At 38.8% G+C, this 20,788-nt stretch overlaps 4 protein-coding genes, 1 long non-coding RNA gene and 1 pseudogene across 6 annotated transcripts in view; 5 read left to right on the top strand and 1 right to left on the bottom strand.

The window, feature by feature from the left end:
• Positions 1-20,788, bottom strand: part of LOC145895017 (uncharacterized) — a 126,163-nt gene continuing 105,375 nt past the window's right edge. The window contains exons 2-3 of one of the 2 annotated variants that reach the window (XM_082983755.1): positions 1,248-1,337; positions 1-1,157 (exon numbers count right to left, since the gene is read on the bottom strand). In XM_082983755.1, the coding sequence (XP_082839881.1) occupies positions 13-1,157; positions 1,248-1,314 (1,212 nt within the window). In that variant the 5' untranslated portion in view covers positions 1,315-1,337 and the 3' untranslated portion in view covers positions 1-12. Of the gene's footprint in view, positions 1,158-1,247; positions 1,420-20,788 lie in introns of those variants that run through there. The other variant, XM_082983754.1, reaches the window with a different exon arrangement.
• LOC145896043 (uncharacterized) lies at positions 1,853-2,415 on the top strand. Its single transcript, XR_014401643.1, has 3 exons — positions 1,853-2,008; positions 2,151-2,241; positions 2,325-2,415. It is a non-coding gene; the product is annotated as an uncharacterized LOC145896043 (long non-coding RNA).
• Positions 3,185-4,585, top strand: LOC145895543 (uncharacterized). The gene has a single exon (XM_082984344.1). It carries the CDS (start codon positions 3,185-3,187, stop codon positions 4,583-4,585), a length of 1,401 nt encoding a protein of 466 aa, XP_082840470.1.
• On the top strand, positions 4,738-7,763 carry LOC145895542 (uncharacterized). Its single transcript, XM_082984343.1, has 4 exons — positions 4,738-5,278; positions 5,581-6,285; positions 6,508-6,734; positions 7,035-7,763. The coding sequence occupies exons 1-4, from the start codon at positions 4,738-4,740 to the stop codon at positions 7,761-7,763; spliced, it is 2,202 nt and encodes a 733-aa protein (XP_082840469.1).
• LOC145895541 (uncharacterized) lies at positions 7,775-9,589 on the top strand (annotated as a pseudogene).
• Positions 18,791-19,630, top strand: LOC145895540 (uncharacterized). Its single transcript, XM_082984342.1, has one exon. The coding sequence runs from the start codon at positions 18,791-18,793 to the stop codon at positions 19,628-19,630; it is 840 nt and encodes a 279-aa protein (XP_082840468.1).

The raw sequence follows: 20,788 nt of genomic DNA, 5'->3' as shown, positions 1-20,788 counted from the left end.
TACTTTGACTTTTTATTCTTTTGCAACCTCCATTATCCCTTTGTACATTGCCAGTGCTTCTGCACAAGAGGTTGGCATGACAAATCCAAGTTCAGTTCGAACATAGTCAAAATATTCCTCATATTCGTTCACTTCTTCGGGTGGGGAAATATCATTGCACGCCACTTGAAATTTCTCTTGTGAGACCGCATTTATCATGTCTGCTCTTCCACCATACCTTTCTGGCATTAAGTAAAGTAAATTTGGGCGACCAGCTATAACATTGTGTCTTGATTTTCGTATTCGATGACTATTCCAGTGATCCATTACAAAATTTAAGTCACTTTGTAGAACTTTGGAGAAGCAATACCACACACACTCCTTGCTTAAAGGAAGTGAATAATCAACAACACCTTTAAACTCGAGATCACCAAAAAAGTTTCGCCACCAAGAAGTACGAAACTTGCACAATGTTGACCACCAACTTTCAATTCTCTGATTCCTTGATGAAGGAACGTATCGATGTGCATTGATACTGTTTCTGAAAAAGCACTGTGCTGCTGCCAATATCCCATTTTCTGTGCCCAAATCAGACACAATTTGCACTGGACAACCTTGTACATGTGAAACAGTTCTAAGGTACATGGAAGCTATAGTGTGTGGGCATTTATTGGAGCGTATAACATGAAGCCATAAGACCTTACGACTAAAACCATCAATGGCTGCATGTATGGAAAAACCAAATGGCTTTAATTTATCATAGCCATCTATATGCCAGGCATAATTAGGCCCTGGATTGTTATACTCTCTGCGCTTCAGACGATGGCCCCTCCTGAGTTCACAGCCATCAGGATCAATTTTATTCAAAACTTCTGCAACAAAGGATCTTGGAACTCTCAAACCCTCCATCTCCAAACCATGCCACACAGAACGGTACCCCCCACATGAAGATGGACCTTCTAAAATTTCTTTGATTCGTTTTTCAGCATCATTTATAATATTCGGATCTTTTTGCCAAGCACCACGTCTATGCAGCCCCATTTCTTGTAAGCGTCTTTTCAAGGTTCTCAAACTGAAAGTTACATTGTGGTAATTTTGCAACAAATGCAAAATTTCAGAGTGTTCATATCCTAGTTGAAAGTAGTGGGTGATGAGGTGTGTTTCATCAAAGGTGGTCCCTGCAAGGAAAAATTGTATTGTCCAAACCGAAATAACAAAATTGCAATGAATGTAGGCCAACTGGAAATACACAATACAAACACACTTACCATGGCCACAATGGGTACAAAATGAATGATCAAGTCCCACATAGTGATCACAATTTAAACAATTCATTCAGTTGAACAGTCCCTGCCAACAACTGGAGTAGGTAAATGCTTACTTAGCTGATATAGTCGGTCACCCGTCGTGCAAAAATACGAACGGAGTGAAATCAACGAGAACCTGGCCAGCCACTACATTTTGCGTCACAAGAAATATAATTCGCGCGATGTAAATATATTTCGCGCGATGTAAATATATTTCGCGCAGTGAAAATATATTTCGCGATGTTACGAAATTTTATTTGTAGCGGTCGAAATATATTTCGCGCGGTGAAAATATATTTCGCGCGGTGAAAATATATTTCGCGCGGTGAAAAAATATTTCGCGCAGTGAAAATATATTTCACGCAGTCTTAAAATATTTCGCGCAGTCGAAATATATTTCGCGCAGTGAAAATATATTTCACGCAGTCTTAAAATATTTCGCGCAGTCGAAATATATTTTGCGCAGTGAAAATATATTTCGCGCATCGTTAATATTTCGCGGTGGCACTTGTGGGCCACCGTAGACCATACAGATCATGTTTTAGAGAAAGTGAGTTAAGGCTGCAAGATTTCTTCAACCTGTTGATCAAAGATTAATTGCCAGAATTGATCAATCAGTTACAGAACGTGTAGGCAGTATTGAAGAGAAATGAATTCTGAGAAGCCTAAAACATTATGTCACCCATGAACTTTTCAAAAATGATACACCACAGAAAGCAAAGGTATGCGAGAAAAATAAATGCTGTGATGCGGAACAAAACACTACAGATCATATTAAGGGCTTTAAACCTTCCAAGGAAATTTAAAAAAATGGCCCTCATTCAATTTCTTTGTTGGAGTTGAAATATATTATAATATTTGCAGATTTCTCATTCCAGCATTAAGGAAGCAAGCTGTGTAAAAGTTTGTGCGCATGGGAAAAGCATCACTGGGTTTGAGTTAAGAGGAAGCAAGGGTATGTTATTTTGAAAATAAAAATGTTAATTTTGAAGTAATTGATTTTTAATGTAGAGTCTAACAAAATGTGTTTGATTACAGAAAAATACAACAGTTTCAGAAATAGTAACAGCAATACTTGACCATCTACACAACACCAACTAAAAATAACTTTGTGTATTGATCAGTCCCCTGTTTTAGATGTTCATGAAATTTTTCAAGGTATTGTTGCTGTAATGGTGTATCACCATGTTTTAAATTATGAATACAGCCAGCATGCAAAAAATGCAATTTCTGCAAGTGTACTTGTTTAAGTTAGATGTGGAAAAATACACTCTGTGATAGTCTGCTGGAGTTGGCACTGTTGTTAAAGTGTACTTAGTGAAACTGTTTTCATGTGTTTTTTATGCGTCTGCAGAGAAACTATTTTATTTAAACGTCATTTTTTGTGTATTGAAATTCCGTACAAAGCGCAAATGCAATGTAGGTCAATCGCTTCGTTTATATTTTGCCAGATGCGTTAATCTCGCACAGATGTGTTAATCGGTTTATTTTTAATTTCGAAATCGACGTTCCTTAATAATCGCATTTTTCTCATTTTCGAAAATATTATAAATACCGTCGCACGGCCTTAAGCCAGGAGAGACCGGATAGAGTACGAGAGGGAACGAACCAAATTACGCGCATGCTAAGAAACATTGTACGTGTATTAAACCAAGGTATGTTTGTTTATCGTTTTGTGTAATAATTAAAAAGCCGCAAAGGTAGTTTCTTTGGCAGATGTTTTTAATAGATTCAGGAGTCAGATATACGGCAGTGTTTTTCTCTGCAAACTTAGGTCCCTGCAGAAATTGGTGACCCCGACGTGATATTTGAACACGCAAATTTAACCTTCTGATCTAATAACTGCGCAAGTTGAATTGTCGCTATTTTTGTTCAATAATTGCCTTATTTATTATACTATGTCGACGACCAAGGTTAACAGCTTTTTACCTCGATTTATGAAACTGTCGGGTAAGCAAAAAGGCACAGATGCGCATGAACAATTGTTAGAAACGCCTGGTGGTTTTGTCACGCCGCTTAGAACGCACATTCGCGATATACCAGAGCCAGGTTATTTTGAAGAAACGGGTAGCGACACCCAAGTAGATAGCCTTTTCGATATTTCGCAATTTTCAGTACCGAACAGCACAACGACGCAGCATTCTGTGACCTTTACCGATCCGCCTTTACAAACGTTTACGACAGCCATGGCCGATCAAACGTTTTCCTCGCATCGACCAGCTGGACCGAGTAATGTGGGTCAAGTTAGTTCTTGCGTTGAATCAACGTTTTCAACCGCGGCTCAAACGTATTTCAGCACACCGCGATATCACACTCATTCCACGTATTCTGCGCCTTCTGGACGTTTTGCGACTGTCATTCAAGGGCATCGCAAAATTGTTTTACCGCCAATGTGGCAAAATTCGATTAAATTATGGTTAGCGAGCGTGGAAACAATTTTTCAAAATAATAATGTCACTTCTAATATCGAAAAATTTAATCTGATAATCGCTTCGTTGAATCAAGAACAGGCGCAGAGAGTAGGTCACATTATCTTGGGAAAAATCGAACCGCAATCATACGAACGGTTAAAACGGGCACTTCTAAAAGCGTATGACAGTAGTCCGATTACCGAGGTTCATGAATTGTTCCACGAACTTTCGCTTGATGATACGAAACCTAGCGCGTTATTATTGCGAATGAAGGTTCTTTTGGGCAATCACGAACAGATAAGCAAGGACGCAGAAAAGTTGCTAAAGAAGCTTTTTTATGACCGACTACCAGCGCACATTAGAATGATTCTTGCGCCAGATTATGGTTTACCTGTAGAGGAGTTGGCTGACAAAGCTGATTACATAACCCTGATAGGTGAGCCTAGCAAGTTTCAGCCGAGTAAGACTGAGAAAAAGGAGGAAGTTTCGAGTCATAATAATCTTGCCGCCAACACGCAAATGTTGATTAATGACAACATGGAGAGACGCCTTCGCGCCGTAACTGAAGAGTTGGACGCAATTAAATCGGCTCGAAGTATCACGCATGGTAATCCGCGGTATCAGGCACCGAGAAGGCAGAATGGTGGTTTTTTTCGGCCCAATAATTTCAACGCGCACAGCAGTAATTATCGACCACCAACTGCTCGCAATTTTAACTATGGTCCACGCCCAAGACAGACTTTTTTTCAAGGTCAGCCTAGTCGCTTTTCTTCAGCCCCGCCGTCAGATTTATGCTACTACCACAGCAGGTATGGGTCACGTGCTGTGCGTTGCAACCAACCTTGTGCGTTTTATCAGCAAAAAAACGGGGTGCGTCCCTCTCATTAAAGGTGAACAATGTCAGGGGCGGAAAGTGTTCTAAAACATTCACCGTATTCGATAAAAATCATAGGTTACCTTTTCTCGTTGATACAGGCAGCGCAGTCAGTCTCATTCCCCGTCATTTAGCGCGTGAATTTTGTGTTAGTCTTCCTGTTAAAATGAAATGCGCTTTGGGTAACGAGTTTCAGTCATATGGTGAAGTTGAGTTGTCTGTAAATTTTAATATTGGACGTTTTAATTGGACGTTTCTTGTTTGTGATGTAGATTGTTGTATTTTGGGTGCTGATTTTTTGAACAACTTTAATTTATTAGTTGATGTTGGTCACAAGCGTCTGTTGCGTGAAAGAGAAACGCGAAGAAAAAAGCGTGTCTGTCGGGACAACTTAGTCGATCAGGCTAGTCATGTCAAAGAGCCGATTAGTTGTGAAAAAGGCGAGTCGGCGTGTGATGGCACGCCGAGTGTTAACCTTGTTACAGCATCGCTTGAAGGTAATGAGGAGATGGTTGTTGATAACTTTCAGCGCATTTTGGACGAGTTTCCTGAGCTAACGCAACCCATGACGTCTAACAAGCCGGTAAAACATAATATAATGCACCGCATAGTGACATCGGGTAGACCTGTTTCTTGTAGACCTAGGAGATTGTCGCCTGAAACTTTGCAAATCGCTAGGGAGCATTTTGCAAAACTCGAGAAACAAGGTATAATTCGACCTTCTACTAGCCCTTGGACTTCCGCTTTGCATGTAGTTACCAAAAAAGATAAAAGTCTTCGGTTTGTGGGGGATTATAGGCCGATTAACTTGTTAACTGAGGACGATTCCTACCCACTTCCATATTTGCGCGATTTTACAAATAATTTAAATGGAAAAACGGTGTTTAGTTCTATCGATTTGCTTAGCGCGTATTACCAGGTGCCGGTACACCCAGATTCGATTCCAAAAACTGCAGTAACTACACCGTTTGGTTCGTTCGAGTTTTTAAAACTTCCTTTTGGTTTAAAGTGCGCAGTCAGACTTTTCAACGGTATATCAACCAAGTTGTCAGCGGATTTGAAGAATTTTGCTTCGCTTATGTGGACGATATTTTGGTTGCAAGTGTTGATGAGGAAGAGCATGAGATGCATCTGAGATTATTGTTTCAGCGTTTGACAGATTATGGAATTTTAATTAATAGGAAAAAGACTCATTTAGGTAGAAGTGAGCTTGACTTTTTAGGTCACACAGTTACACAGCAAAGACTAAAACCTCTTAAAGACAGAGTAGAAGCCATAAAAAACTTTCCTCGGCCAGAAACTGTCACGCAGTTAAGATCGTTTTTAGGAATTTTTAATTTTTACAGGCGTTTTATTCCTCACGCGTCAGACACACTTCGCCACCTCAATGTCATGCTGGGTAACGAACCTAAAAATTGTAAGAAGATGTTAGAATGGAAACCTGAGGCGATCAAGGCATTTGAAGATGTTAAAAGGAAGTTTAGCGAACAGGTTTTATTACATTATCCGTTAATAAATGGCAGATTTTCATTGGTATGTGACGCAAGCAATTTTGCTGTTGGGGCATCTCTTAATCAGAAAAATAAAGGTGTTTGGGAACCCATAGCATTTTTTTCAAAAGCACTAAACAACGCGCAGAAGAGTTACAGCACTTTCGATAGAGAATTGCTTGCAATTTATTTAGCAATTAAACATTTCAAGGATATATTACAAGGTAGAAATTTTAATGTAGTCACAGATCACATGCCATTAGTTAAAGCATTTAGAGCTAGGACAAATAATTTTACTCCAAGACAGCAGCGTCATATGGACTATATTGCACAGTTTACAAGCGATTTAGAATTTCTCAGCGGATTTCAGAATGTGGTCGCAGATTGTCTGTCAAGAATTCAGGTCAATGCTATTTCTTTAGCCGACAATTTATTATCATTAACAGATCTGGCACAACAACAGCAGGATTCCACTTTCCAAAACAGCTTGCAGGACTTGTATTGTTCTTTAGAACTGACAGAAAGGCCAGTACCCAACAGTGACCTCCAGTTAATAGGTGATATATCCACGGGCAGTTTTAGACCTATTGTGCCACGTCGTTTCGTGTGGCATGGCATGAACCGCGACATTAATGATTGGTGTCAAACTTGTTTAGAATGTCAGAGATGTAAGGTAAGGAGACATATACGTGCACCACTTGGCAAATATGTTGAACCTACAGGGCGTTTTCAACATGTTAATATCGACATCGTTGGTCCCCTTCCTATGTGCAATGGATTTTCATATCTTTTGACGTGTTGTTGTCGGTTTTCACGCTGGTTTGAGGCGATACCTTTAATTAACATTTCCGCCGCTACTTGTACTAATGCATTTTTGTTGCACTGGGTAGCCAGGTTTGGCGCGCCCCTTTGTGTTTCAACAGACAGGGGCAGTCAATTTACCTCGGAGTTGTTCAATGACTTTTGTGTGCAGTTTGGTATAAAGTTACAGCAAACCACGGCTTATCGGCCTGAGTCAAATGGCTTCATTGAGGTGCAGCATAAATATTTAAAATCAGCTCTTAAAGCTCATAATCAACCTCATAATTGGCACGGGAATTTAGGACTTGTTCTTTTGGGTTTGCGCAGTGTGTATAAACCTGACATTGACGCCTGTGCTGCTGAAATGGTGTATGGACAAACGCTGCGACTGCCTGGCGAGTTTTTTGAAGAAATTGTCCCCGAATTATCAATATCTGAATATTCCAAACAATTAACGGCGTTTATGTCACATTTAAATTTCGCAAACCGCAAATCACAAAGACAAGACCATGAATATGTCGATCCTGCTTTGGCTAGCTGTACCCATGTCTTCGTAAGGGTTCACGCTAAAAAAGGCCCATTATATCCTGCTTACGACGGTCCCTATAAGGTTATTAATAAGCATCCCAAATTTTTCACGTTAGCAATGAACGGGCGTGAAAACACTGTCACCGTTAATCGACTTAAGGTAGCGAATTTGCCTGCGTTGCAAGATTTAACTGACGTTTCGCCAATAAGTGCTGATCCTCTTGTTAATGAAACTTCACCTGTGTTAACAGACATAACAGACGCTCTTTCGCCTACCGCCGTCATTCCACACGCAATCACTACACCACCTCAGGACACCCACGTTACTCGAAGAGGACGCTTAATCAGAAAACCTCTTCGATATAGAGATTAGGTACGGACAGCATGATTTTTGTACGAATAATTATATTGATTTTGCCGGTTTTGATCACCCTTACTCACGTACATAGTGCGCTACAACCCTTTAAACTTTGCCATGAAGCCTTGTATAAGGGGGAATATGCTATTCCCGAACCGATGTTATGCGAGAAAGAACCTGCGCCTAAATTTATGAAATGTCCCGGTTTACTTTATAATCCTTCAACAGACTACATAAAAATAGAAGTTTTTACATGTCAAATCTTTCAGTCATCTTACGAATCTCATTTTTATTTTTTGGTGGTAAATTTCATACTAAAAAATCCATGGCAATTTCTCCGCCATCTGTAGGGGCTTGTGAAGATTGGCAAAGAACTAAAGTTGCACCTTTAATAGGGCGACTGGAAAAAACCTCAGATAATGTATGGTCTTCCTCTAATGATTTAAAGATAGCATATAGATGGCCAACTTCTTCTAACGGAATAATTCATAATGGGGTTTTAACAAAATCGACAGTTTTATACGACCCCATTCACAAACAGATGAAAGGTGCATTAGGCATCATGGCAAAATGCAATATCCATCGTGGAAGTTGCACTGTGGGCACTCGTATTTTCACTTGGAAAGTCCCGAACAAAATAGATTGTCCCATTGTCACGCCAGACCCACGAACTAACACTGCACTTTAGATCTACTCTAAAACTTTATCGCTTGGAGGTGGAAGATCTTGGACTCAGTATACATCATCAGACTGTGTGTTCAAAATCGATTCGTGCATGTTATGGTGAGACCGCGTTATGCACAGGGGGTATGATCATTGTACCATCAAGAAGTTGCAAAGGGCCAATAAAATTACCCATTACGATTTCCAAGGCTAATTTCTCACAATTAGGAAATAATGTGGGACTTTTTATTAATGAAGCAATGGATAGTGTATCGGCCTCTATTAACAATTTAACGGCAAGTATTCATTTTTTGGAATGTCAAACACAATCGCTTTTATCAACAATTTATTCTCTTTTGGCCAGACAATATCCAGGTGAAATTTTAAGTAAATTACTTGGCGGTAAACGAGCAGGAATAACTGTTGGTGATCTAATGACTGAAATATCGTGTGAACTAATTAATGGCACCATTATCGAAGATTTACGACATAAAAACCTTTTTGCCACACGACCACTGATTAAATATTTAGATTCAAAGGGAAACATGTCAATAGGACAGTTATTCCGGGACGGTTTTGTCTACCCCACAGTTAAGTTTGTCGAAAATTATGTACCCGGTAGAGTAATGTCATTCAGAATAAAAGACACCTTCTATGTGTATGACAACTATTCTTTAACACACGTTGATTCCAAGGTTGACTTTATAACTCCTACTCTTGCACCTGCTAAATATCACGCAGAGAAGCTTGATTTTCAGTCATATGAGAATAGTTTACCACGTCCTAGTAATGGATTCGAAGATTTGAATTCAATGTTGGCACTTCTCAGCCAATCACGCCTTACTAATGATAAACTCTATCAATTTATTGATAGTAATACTGACCCGACAACAGAGGCGGATGTCTCATATTTATCCGCTGCATCGAAAAATGCACTTCTTCAATTGATAAGTTCTATAACTTCACCTTTCTTATGTTTCATTTTCCTAGTAGTCTATGTACTAGCTGGAATCTGGGCAATTGTACTGACCGGATGGGTCATCAAGGTGTACGGACGAGACATCTTAAACATGGTCAAGGAGTATGCTAATAGCAAAATTGGTAAACAAATAGAAGAAGGCAACGAGATTGCTGATGATAACGGACAAACGGCTTCTTTATACCCGAAATTGACGTAACATCGGACGTGGATAATCCTATTTGTTGTCTGTGATAAAGGATACGGTATAACAATGATTTTAGATTTGTTATTGTCATGGTTAATTCCAAAATGTAAACTTTTACATTAATTAATCAACTTGTCAATAGGAAAAAAAACAGGAGAAATGCATAATTTACAGAATGGTGTTTTCAGTGAGCAATCACAGGGCTATCGCGCTGGCCGCGACGCATTCACTCAATGCACACATTTTTTTCTTCACAATTCCGGACAACGCGTCCGAAGGGCAGCACATGACTGCTAGTCGCACGGCGCACCTGATGACGCCTCAACTTCGCAAGTGACCAGAAGCCATACACGCTTGGTTGCTGAGCCTGAAGCCATGCATTGTGCAGTGGGTGAATTAAAAATCCGCTTAGTGATTTACCCATTAGCTCATTTTGCACTGGTAATTTTCAATGCGACTATTTTTTTTTATTTTCCTCAGACCGCAGCTTGATGCATCACACACATATATTTTCACTGCGTGTCGACAAATTGCCTTGTGGGAGATTCGTGATTACGGCCAAAACACGAATTACATTTCACATTGCAACACCTTTTCCCACAAAGCCCGTCACCTAGTGGACTGTATTAAATGCCAATCCTGGAAATTACTAAAGACATGTTTGATTTTTTTCACTATTAATTCGAACTTTTGACACATGACAATACTCAAATCTATTATTATTTGTATATTATCCTCAGTTTTCTGTCCTTGTTCTTAGCGCAGCGCTTGATTTAAAAGTCACTTGCTTCATCGCAAAAACCGAAGCTGTTTGTCACGCAAATATAAAAAGAAAATTACTAACAAAACACCTGACAAATCATAACAACGCGCGATACGTATGTAGTAACTTAGGCCTAGAAAATTTAACTGTTGTTTGTTCGAGAATGTCTACAGATTGCAACAACGATCTACATCGAACTTCAGTGCACGTTCAAATCCTACTGGACGTTTCAACGAACTTCTACCTAAATATCGATTCACGAAGATGTTCGGCACGATTAAACCTCAGCGTGCTAATCCAAGACGCACGTTAACACCTGACATTCACCCAACAAACACTTTCGCAGCGGGGGACTTTCTGCAGAGAAACTATTTTATTTAAACGTCATTTTTTGTGTATTGAAATTCCGTACAAAGCGCAAATGCAATGTAGGTCAATCGCTTCGTTTATATTTTGCCAGATGCGTTAATCTCGCACAGATGTGTTAATCGGTTTATATTTTTAATTTCGAAATCGACGTTCCTTAATAATCGCATTTTTCTCATTTTCGAAAATATTATAAATACCGTCGCACGGCCTTAAGCCAGGAGAGACCGGATAGAGTACGAGAGGGAACGAACCAAATTACGCGCATGCTAAGAAACATTGTACGTGTATTAAACCAAGGTATGTTTGTTTATCGTTTTGTGTAATAATTAAAAAGCCGCAAAGGTAGTTTCTTTGGCAGATGTTTTTAATAGATTCAGGAGTCAGATATACGGCAGTGTTTTTCTCTGCAAACTTAGGTCCCTGCACGTCCTTCAATGTATTTATCATTTGCTGTGACACTTACTAATGGTACCAGTGTATAATGTTCAAGTTCCAGTGTTCTTTTCTATTGCATTCTTGCCACTTTCATTTTTATTGCAGTTTTTTTCATTGTTCAATTGGCTGTTCTCTTTCCATTCCAAATACACTTTGTTTTTTTATTATTGTGCAATGACACGTACACCAGTTTTACCACCAAACTTGTTAATCATATGTTAGCTGCAGCAATTTTTTCATAACTATCCCTTTTGAATTTATTATCAACAACTTTTCACTAAATGAGAAAAAATTATATCATACTACAAAGAAATATTACCCAACTCACCCGCTTAGCGAAGTATAAAATAGAAATCATATGTAAGCACTGACGCACGACGACAACCGACGCATGCCAACACCCATTGTGACCGCACAAACAAGGTTTGCGTCAGTAATGCGTTTGACTTTCGGAGGTGTAAGTGTGATAACTAGTTCAATGGTGGGCTTACGTTGTATGCGTCGCATTTGAAGATAAACTATTTAAGTGAAGCGAAATTGAAGTCAGAAAAGTAAGCATTAGCACTAAAATGATTTAAATGTAAGAATTTGCGTTGTTTATATTTTCTCTCAATTGCAGGATGAATTTTTCTCATTGCAATATGGCTAATAATGCCAATATCGTATAGTGGATGGGAGAGCAAAACGTTAGTTCTTTTAGTTTTTGATAATAATTCCCATTTTTTGGTAATGTGTGCGTTTCGTAGAAAACAAAACGAAAAGCTGACGAACATGTAAGTGTTTATTTTCATTTTTTTGCAATATGACAATAACAAGTGTAAATTACAACATTTATGCAAAGGAGATAAGCAGAAAACGTAAAAGGCTACCTGGGCCAAGGTTTGTTTGGAACATTGTTATATTAATTAATAATGTTTTGACCACTGCATGTGTTGCCTTTAAAGGTATCTTTCCAGGCAGCAGTTTCAAGAAAAGCAGAGGTGATTTGTTTTAAACTGACTTTAATTGTGTTCATCTCAGTTTTTTGCATTTTTTTGGCAGTGAAGGACTTATTTCATCAACAGCGAGGTAAGGGTAATTTTGTGGTAAGTCAAACAGCAACAATATTGTGATTTCGAATACTTTTAAGATGGTTGAACCACAAAACGTGGAAAGACTACCAGGTTTATACAAGTTTAACAACCTATTTATATTTAAAACAAAACCTTCTCACATTGTTGGCATTTCTTTATTGTTATGCAGGACCGCAAAAGGAATGCGGAGGTAGTGTGTACTATACCCATTACTGACATAATGCAAAAATAATGTGTAATTAAAAATCTATTTATTTTGTTTTTAGAAGGAAAACTCACAAATTTGCATTACACTGTTTTATTTTCAGGATGACAGCGCACCAAAAAAAGGAGTAAGTATTGAACAAAAACATGTTACACATATCTTTGCACTAGCCCTACAAAACTGAAAAAATATAAAATAATCAAAATAAAATGAGGATTTCTGCCACACCCAGGGGGTTCCTCATATATGGCCGTTGGCCTTTTTTTCCCCAGAAGGCCCTCGCCTGTAGCCCTACAAAACTGGGATATTTTTTAAGACCAATTGGTATTTAGTGCTTCACTGTTTCCACTGATTCGGTTAACCCTCACCGACCAATGCTAATTATTCGAGGGGAATTTGACCCATTGCCAAAAACCAAATTGGGTCAATTGCACTGGTCAGTTTTTCAATTTGAAGCAAAAAGTGGCCTTTTAGGTTAACCACACTCAATTGGCATTTACCTACATTTTCATCATTTACATTTCAAAAAATAAAACATAATTTTTGTGGATAAAATTGGTAATTCTTTAAATTAGTTTCTCCAAAACACTTTGCATAAAAAGTAACCAATTGGTATTTAGCGCTTCAGTGTTTCCACTGATTCGGTTAGCCCTCACCAACCAATGCTAATTATTCGAGGGGAATTTGACCCATTGCCAAAAACCAAATTGGGTCAATTGCACTGGTCAGTATTTAAATTTGAAGCAAATAGTGGCTTTTTGGGTTAACCACACTCAATTGGCATTTACCTAGATTTTTTGGTCTATATGATTTCATTATGTTGGACAAACAAAAGATTACATAGATCTTTTACGTTTGTACCAAGGCACTGAGCATGAAATTTTTGTGTGCACCTTGAACACCGAACCAAATCAGTCTTTGTTTCATCTGAACATAACTTGCACATGCAGAGCACAGACTCGATTGTGACATGAAACTTTGTTGACAACAAATAGTTAACGATTGATTTGGCTGTAGCAACACCTTCCTTGGGGTCAACACAAGAATGCTTAAGGGTCCAAATAAAGCATTGTTCTCTTCTTAATGTTAACAACCAAAAGAATCCAGTGACGTTTGAAAGTTATCCATGGTAAAAAAATTAGATGTTTGTCATGCAGCGAAACTCCATTCCATAATTTTCCAATAGAGCCTTTGCGCAGCAAAGTTCGTACCACCATGGAACATACATAAAGTGTATGGTTGTAGGTAGAGGTTAACTGCCACAGGTAACTGTTAATTACTTCATCAGTTAACCAGCCTGGAACAAACTCCTTGTCTTTTGCTTTGATTGTGGCTATTTCTTGGTCTAATAATGAGGGCTCGATGGTTTTTAGGTCCACCATACAAAGGGAATGGGGGCCATTTTTTAACAGTTGCTGTTCAATAGTAAAATGTTGATTTAATGTAGGTGTAATTGTTTGTAGAGCTTTTGTTTTTTCATTTTTTTTGTCTTGTGATGAAATTTGTGCAACAAAATCTTCATCAGAAGCTTCTTTGTATGGTGATCTAAACTCTTTTCCCAATATTTTTGATATTGGTGGAAACAAGGTTTTCACCCGATACAAAGGGCGCAGTAGGTATGCCCGAGCACCAACTCTTGAAATATATGGATTTGGTTTCGGCATTTTTTTTGGCAATTCGTCATTTTTTGGGATGGAACAGTTTTTTTTTCTTTTTAGTGATTTGGGTTGTGGTTGTTGAACAACTCTAAAACCATCATCAAAGTCACATGCCTTCGTAAAACTGGATATGATGGTTTTAATGGTTTCTACAGCTTTCTCTAAAACATCTGATGAATTGACGTTGTAAGACATATCCAACATAGTTTTTGCTACTTCACATTTACAGTAGAACAACTTTTCACTAAATAATCATTTTCACATCTCGAGATCATGTCTGATGTAATATCGGATGATTCTGCAATACGCTGCATACAATGCTTGATTATCTTCCGAGGTCTGTTCTTTAGAAAGTGAGGAACAAAATCATTGTACTTTCGGTAAGCACCGGAGGACCTCCAATTTTCCTGTTGGTTAAAAATGAGCAAATTAACTACAAAATTAAGAGTATATTTGACTTCTACAACTTACTTTACCAAACCTTTTGGTAAAAATTCTTTGTGCAATACTGTAATGAGACCTGAGAGTGACTTGTCAGTTCTGTATGGTTGACCATCGATGTCATAATTCGTCATATTGTACGCGTACCTTAGATAACGTGCGTGTACCTAATTAACGAACGTGCTCGTTATTTAAAGCCTGGCAAACAGTGTCACAATTCGAATAAGAGCGACATCATGTGGAATAATAAGGTACGCGTGCGTTTATAAGCAGCACGTTCGCTATTAGTGTACATTAATAGGATACGTTTCATGGCCAACCGTGTCATAATTAAAACTCATGTACGCGTACCTAATTAACCAACATGTAACTAAGTAACGTGCGCGCATGTTAAGTTGGCCGATAGTGTCATAATGTTAGGAAAAATTACTTGTACTGTCTTCAGGTAATGGGAGTCGACATGCTCTTGTTTTCGGCTTTTACTTTTGCAAATATCACTCATGTACCCATCTAGTGGACATCTGTAGTTCGCGCCGTTTACTTTATTGTTAGTCTACACCGGTCCGCAATTATTTTTTTGGCGCTACTGACCAAAATATTCCTAATGTCTGGCGACCCCAACAGGAACTTGCAACGTGAGGTTTTACTGCAATCAACTCTGCCTTTGGCAAACTTAAATCCCTAGTTTGACAATATTGAGCAGTTAAATTACACATATCTATTATCAAGCGGTTCATAAATGTTAGGTTTACACACCAAAGGCAACCAAATTAAGTGCAGCTTTGGCCCGGCTGTGCTAAAGGTTGCCCATCCATGGTTTATTCTAAAAGGGCATGTGCCTATTTTGGTCTCCTTTAGCACATGTGAAGTTGGCAGATAGTGTCAGATCTATGGTAAATCCTCAAATCTTATCGCAACTGCTTAAAAATGTGTTTGATCACAGGCCCAAATGTGCCATGGCCCCACACAATTTGTAAGTACTGGAAATGTATTTTTCAAATATTTAAAATTTGTTCTCTTTTTCCGTAATTAAACATTTGGACCAAAATGTTAAGTCACTGGCGACAATCTGATCATGTTTTTATTGGATTCACTCCGAATAGACAGCTTTAAACACAATCATGGAAGTAACTACAAAGTCCCAGCTAATATTAAGATTAAGCAATTGTAAATTCCATAGCACTAGGGGATTTCTTGCATAAAATCACCATAGGCGTCGTACATTACACTTAATTCAAGAACTTGCCCACAAGTGTGTGCCACAGGAAAACGAAGCAAACCAAGGCGGCGATTAAAACTTACTTCAATATTACCAGCAGGCATGTTTGAGCAGCCAGTTGTAAAGTTCAAAAACTTAAAGAGCATATCGTGATTTAACATATCGGTGCAAGTAACCAAGAACATTTGTTTCACTTTTCTTCGTGTTTCTTTCATCATTGTCACCAACAACAATTTTTCTTCCTGTTGGTTGAAGATCATTGTATAATGCCTTCACTTCCAACCAAGTTCCTAAATCTTGTTTCATTTTATGCAATATTGGTTGCCAACAATCATAAATAAACTTAGGCTTCTGTAATATTTCGCTGCTGGCAATCCGTGCAAAGATATCAGTGATATTTGACTGTGTTAATGAAAAAAATGACGTGTTTTATTCTTGAACAAGACATAAACAAGGACTTCTTTAAACTGCTTGTACACATTAAATTCTGTTGGATGCAGTGATAATAGGAATTGTTCAAGCAACTCGTCGTCGGGCAAAACATGTCCTAGGCATATTGCTAGGACTGCAGGTGATAGTTTCATTGGAATAAATCTATAAAGGGGTGGGTTGAAGTATAATTTAACATCCTTTGCCTTTTAATCACAACTAAGAAATGCGTCATTACCTAAAATCTTTGAAACCTTTATAAAATATTTTGGCTATAGCTCCCCAGTCCTTTTGATTCAAGTTTGCTGATGGACTCAAAATTTTTGACTCTGCTCCTTCTCCATACTTATTTAAAAACATGGACCAAAATTGCTGGTATGCTTCTTTGGAAATACCCCCAACATCACAGCCTACTTTCTCTTCCAAGCGGTAATTTACAAATACAATACTTTTTGCGACAATTTCATCCAACTTAAAAGCAGTATCATGTCATTGAGAATGTTGTACCTCTGGACCCGTATTCTGCAAAAAAACGAAATAATTTAAAAAGTTTGCCAACACACTGTTGTTACAACGAATTCAAAGTGTATTTCAAGTCAGCAAAATCTTGGTGAGGACTGATTTGTTGTTTAGTGTAAATTGTTTGGTTAATGTAAGCATTATCAATTTCTTTTTTAAATTGAAATACCAGTTTAAATTTAAAAAAAATGATTGTTTAAGGAGTCAATCGTTTTGGATGTTTCATTCCGAATTAATTCGTAAACATAGCTATAATGTTACAAAGACTGTCATTCACTGGATCTGGATTATTTATAATTTGCAATTGCTTATACCTTTTGTCCTTTTCTATGAAAGCATTGTACGCAGTTTGAGTAATATGCATAAAACACATACAACTACAAGCAACACACTTACTTTACAAATATGGTGTTATGAATTAACAACTTACACAATTATCTCCTGGGGTTTAACAGAATCTTCAAAATCATCATCACTGTCAAATGATGGTAATAGTGCCCTTCGCCAATTACTTCTACAGGAAGCTGCAGCAGCTCTGACAGGACGCATCACCTAAATGCACCAAGCTAATTAAACATGAACATACAATTGATAAGTTTGCCAAAATGCCTGCTTCACCTCTAAAGATGATGCACCTTCTTCAAACGCCTGTTCAACCTCTGCAGATGATGCACCTTCTTTAAATGCCTGTTCAATCTCTGAAGATGATGCACCTTCTTCAAACGCCTGTTCAACCTCTGCAGATGATGCACCTTCCTTGAATGCCTGTTCAACCTCTGCAGATGATGCATCTTCTTCAAATGCCTGTAAAACCTCTGCTGATGATGCACCTTCTTTAAATGCCTGTTCAACCCCTGCTGATGATGTGCCTTCATTGAATGCCTGTTCAACCTCTGCAGACGATGCACCTTCTGTTGCAGCGTCGGTTGATAGGGTAGGATACTCCTCCTGAAAAACCACCAAAACCGCGCACACAACTCACTTTATATCCGGTTCCAATTGAAATGGACAAACATCACTTCCAAAAGGCAACAAACGACCTTGGCTGGGGAACATACATCGAACACAGTTTCCTCACACACAAAAAGCACAAGAACCTCTATAATGGATACGTACATCTTATACTAGAAGATTTCAAAGAAGAGAACATTAAATGCATCACAGATTTGTTCTGCCATTCAATCCAAATTGCGAAACCTGGAGAGTTCTTTGGACCCGCTTGCACTTTGTGCAATGAGCGTGGACACTGGACAACATAATGTCCTAATAAAATCGCTGCCCCACATGCGGCGAAAGAGGACACGGAGGCAAATGGTGCCCGGAAGTGTCCAAAATCAATTAAGCACAAAGTCAACCAAAGTTATCTTTCGAATACGCCTTTCCACCTGCACGTCAATTTTTGTGTATTGAAATTCCGTACAAGCGCAGCTGGCATGTAGGTCAATCGCTTCGTTTCCATTCGCCAGAGGGGTTAATCTCGCACAGATGTGTTAATCGGTTTTAGTTTTAATTTCTAAATCGACGTTCTGTAATAATCGCATTTATCTCATTTTCGATAATATTATAAATACCGCCTCACAGCCTTAAGCTAGTAGAGAGAGTGCGATAGAGACCGAGTAGAGGGAATTACTCGCATACTAAGAAATATCGTATGTATATTAAACCACGGTATGTTTGTTTATCGTTTTATGTTTTAATTAAAAAGTCGCAAAGGTTTTCTTTGGCAGATGTTCTTAATAGTTGTAGGAGTCAGATAAACGGCAGTGTTTCTTTCTGCAAACCTTCGGTCACTGCACACCCACACCAAAAACATCTACTACGTAAACCTCATGACCCCAATACGCCCACCTTTAACACCACAAAAAGATGTCGAAAGAACAGCAAAAATAATAGGAAGCAAATTCAACATTGGCATTTGTAATTAAAAGCTCTTCTGGCAAAAGAAAACTTGTTAGATCGACGTTTCGGTTGTCATACAACAAACCTTCATCAGGATAATGAAGTAAAAAAAACACCCACACGGTGATAAATATTCACGCGCGCATAAAGCAAAAAAGGGCAAAAAAAAAGGCGAAGGAAACAACACAAGCTAGGAAGCGGGGATGGGGGGAAACACCAATAATAGAAAATGCGCGTCAACAGGACGAAACGAAACAGATGTTGCTGTTCAAAGGGAAAACCGTGGGTCCCTACGCACGAGTGTTTACCGAAAACCGACACATTCTGACAGGTATCTATCTTTCCGGTCAGCGCACCCTATATCCCACAAGCGGGCTGTAGTGCGTGCACTATACACCAGAGCGGACAATCTTGTTACAGAGGAAAAGGCCCGAGAACAAGAGGTGGGTAGTGTGCGGGATGCTCTTTTAAGAAATGGTTACCCAATCTCCTTTCTGCGACAAAATCCTGCATCCCTGCCTAAGTGCAACAAAAGTCCCACCGCTGGTGTGGTTGTTCTCCCATATTTTCCAGGACTTTCAGAGACCTTAAAGAGACTGCTGGAGGACTTTTCCATCCTGGTGTACGAGCGTCCTGCGGTTACACTACGCTCCTTGGTATCGCATCCTAAAGATCGCGCTGGTGGTACGCTAGATGCTAGAGGGGTAGTATACCGCATTCCATGTGGAGGGTGTGAGAAGGTGTACATTGGTGAGACGGGTCGCGCCCTAAGAACACGTCTAAAGGAACATCAACGGGATGTTGGCAAGCCCAATAAGGTGGCAGGGACGGCATTGTCGCAACATGTTGCAGCAACAGGACACACGGTTAATTTTGAGAACACAATAATTCTGGACCGGGAAAAGGACAGATACAAGAGGATGTTCATCGAGTCTGTTCATATAAACGCACATGGGTTCGCACTTAATGATAAGAGGGAAACCTTCTTTCCACCCGTTTATCGCAATTTGATAAACGGTCTGCACGACATGCCCCCTGGTTGAACGTTATGGTCTTGCGCACCTCGAGGCGCTATGCTTTAGACCTCGGTTTCGTCCTGTTGACGCGCATTTTCTATTATTGGTGTTTCCCCCCATCCCCGCTTCCTAGCTTGTGTTGTTTCCTTCGCCTTTTTTTGCCCTTTTTTGCTTTATGCGCGCGTGAATATTTATCACCGTGTGGGCGTTTTCTTACTTCATTATCCTGATGAAGGTTTGTTGTATGACAACCGAAACGTCGAACTAACAAGTTTTCTTTTGCCAGAAGAGCTTTTAATTACAAATAGTATGCCTGGCAGCGTTAGCAACAAATCAACATTGGCATCAAAGAAAAGAAAAAAAGACTACCAACCCTCCTCATCATCCGCATCCAGCTCCAACTCAAGACCAAAGAAAAAAGAAAGTAGTGTAGTGGGTTTTTCACCCTACCCTATCCACCTTCCTTTCCTTAACGCTTCAAAATATTAACGTCTATTAACCTTTTCTTCCAACGCACATCCAATGGCGACAGAAGACCTCAAAATTTTCTCGGTAAACGTCAACGGACTAAATACAAACACTGAAAACCTTTCCTAATTGATAGATAAAGAATATATACAATATACGCTAATTCAGGAAACACATAAAATTGACCAAAACAAAATTACGAAATGGGCATCTAAAAACAATTATAAGTTTTACGCAAACACATCCCAACCTGAACAAAGTAGATTACACGGTGATACAGCGATAATACTACAACAGGAAAACTTAGACCAAGACATAACCCATAAAATCATTGAAAATAACCATATACAAAAAATAACATTAGAGACACGAAACGAGAATAAAACAGAAACACTTACAATATATAACATTTATGTAAAATCAGTCAATGACGAGAACAAGACAAATACAAACTCTAAACACAGACCTCAACCAAAACGACATAAAGGAAAACATTATAATTGGCGGAGATTTCAATTTTACATATGAACTCGGTGGAGGATTTTGTAAGATCTTTGGAAATTGAAAACAAGGATTCCAAAATCAAAACTATTGGTTAGTACGGGCATGCACAACTCAAACCGTAGTGCATGTAATTTTGGTTGAAAACTATGTATTGCCAAACATTTGTGTTTTTTTTAGAGATCATATTAAGAAACTTGTTTACGAAAAAAGCTT

This window comes from Ascidia mentula, chromosome 3, assembly GCF_947561715.1.
Source record: "Ascidia mentula chromosome 3, kaAscMent1.1, whole genome shotgun sequence".
Taxonomy (NCBI): domain Eukaryota; kingdom Metazoa; phylum Chordata; class Ascidiacea; order Phlebobranchia; family Ascidiidae; genus Ascidia; species Ascidia mentula.
Note: the sequence above shows the minus strand (reverse complement) of the source record. Positions and strands in the feature narration are given on the sequence as shown.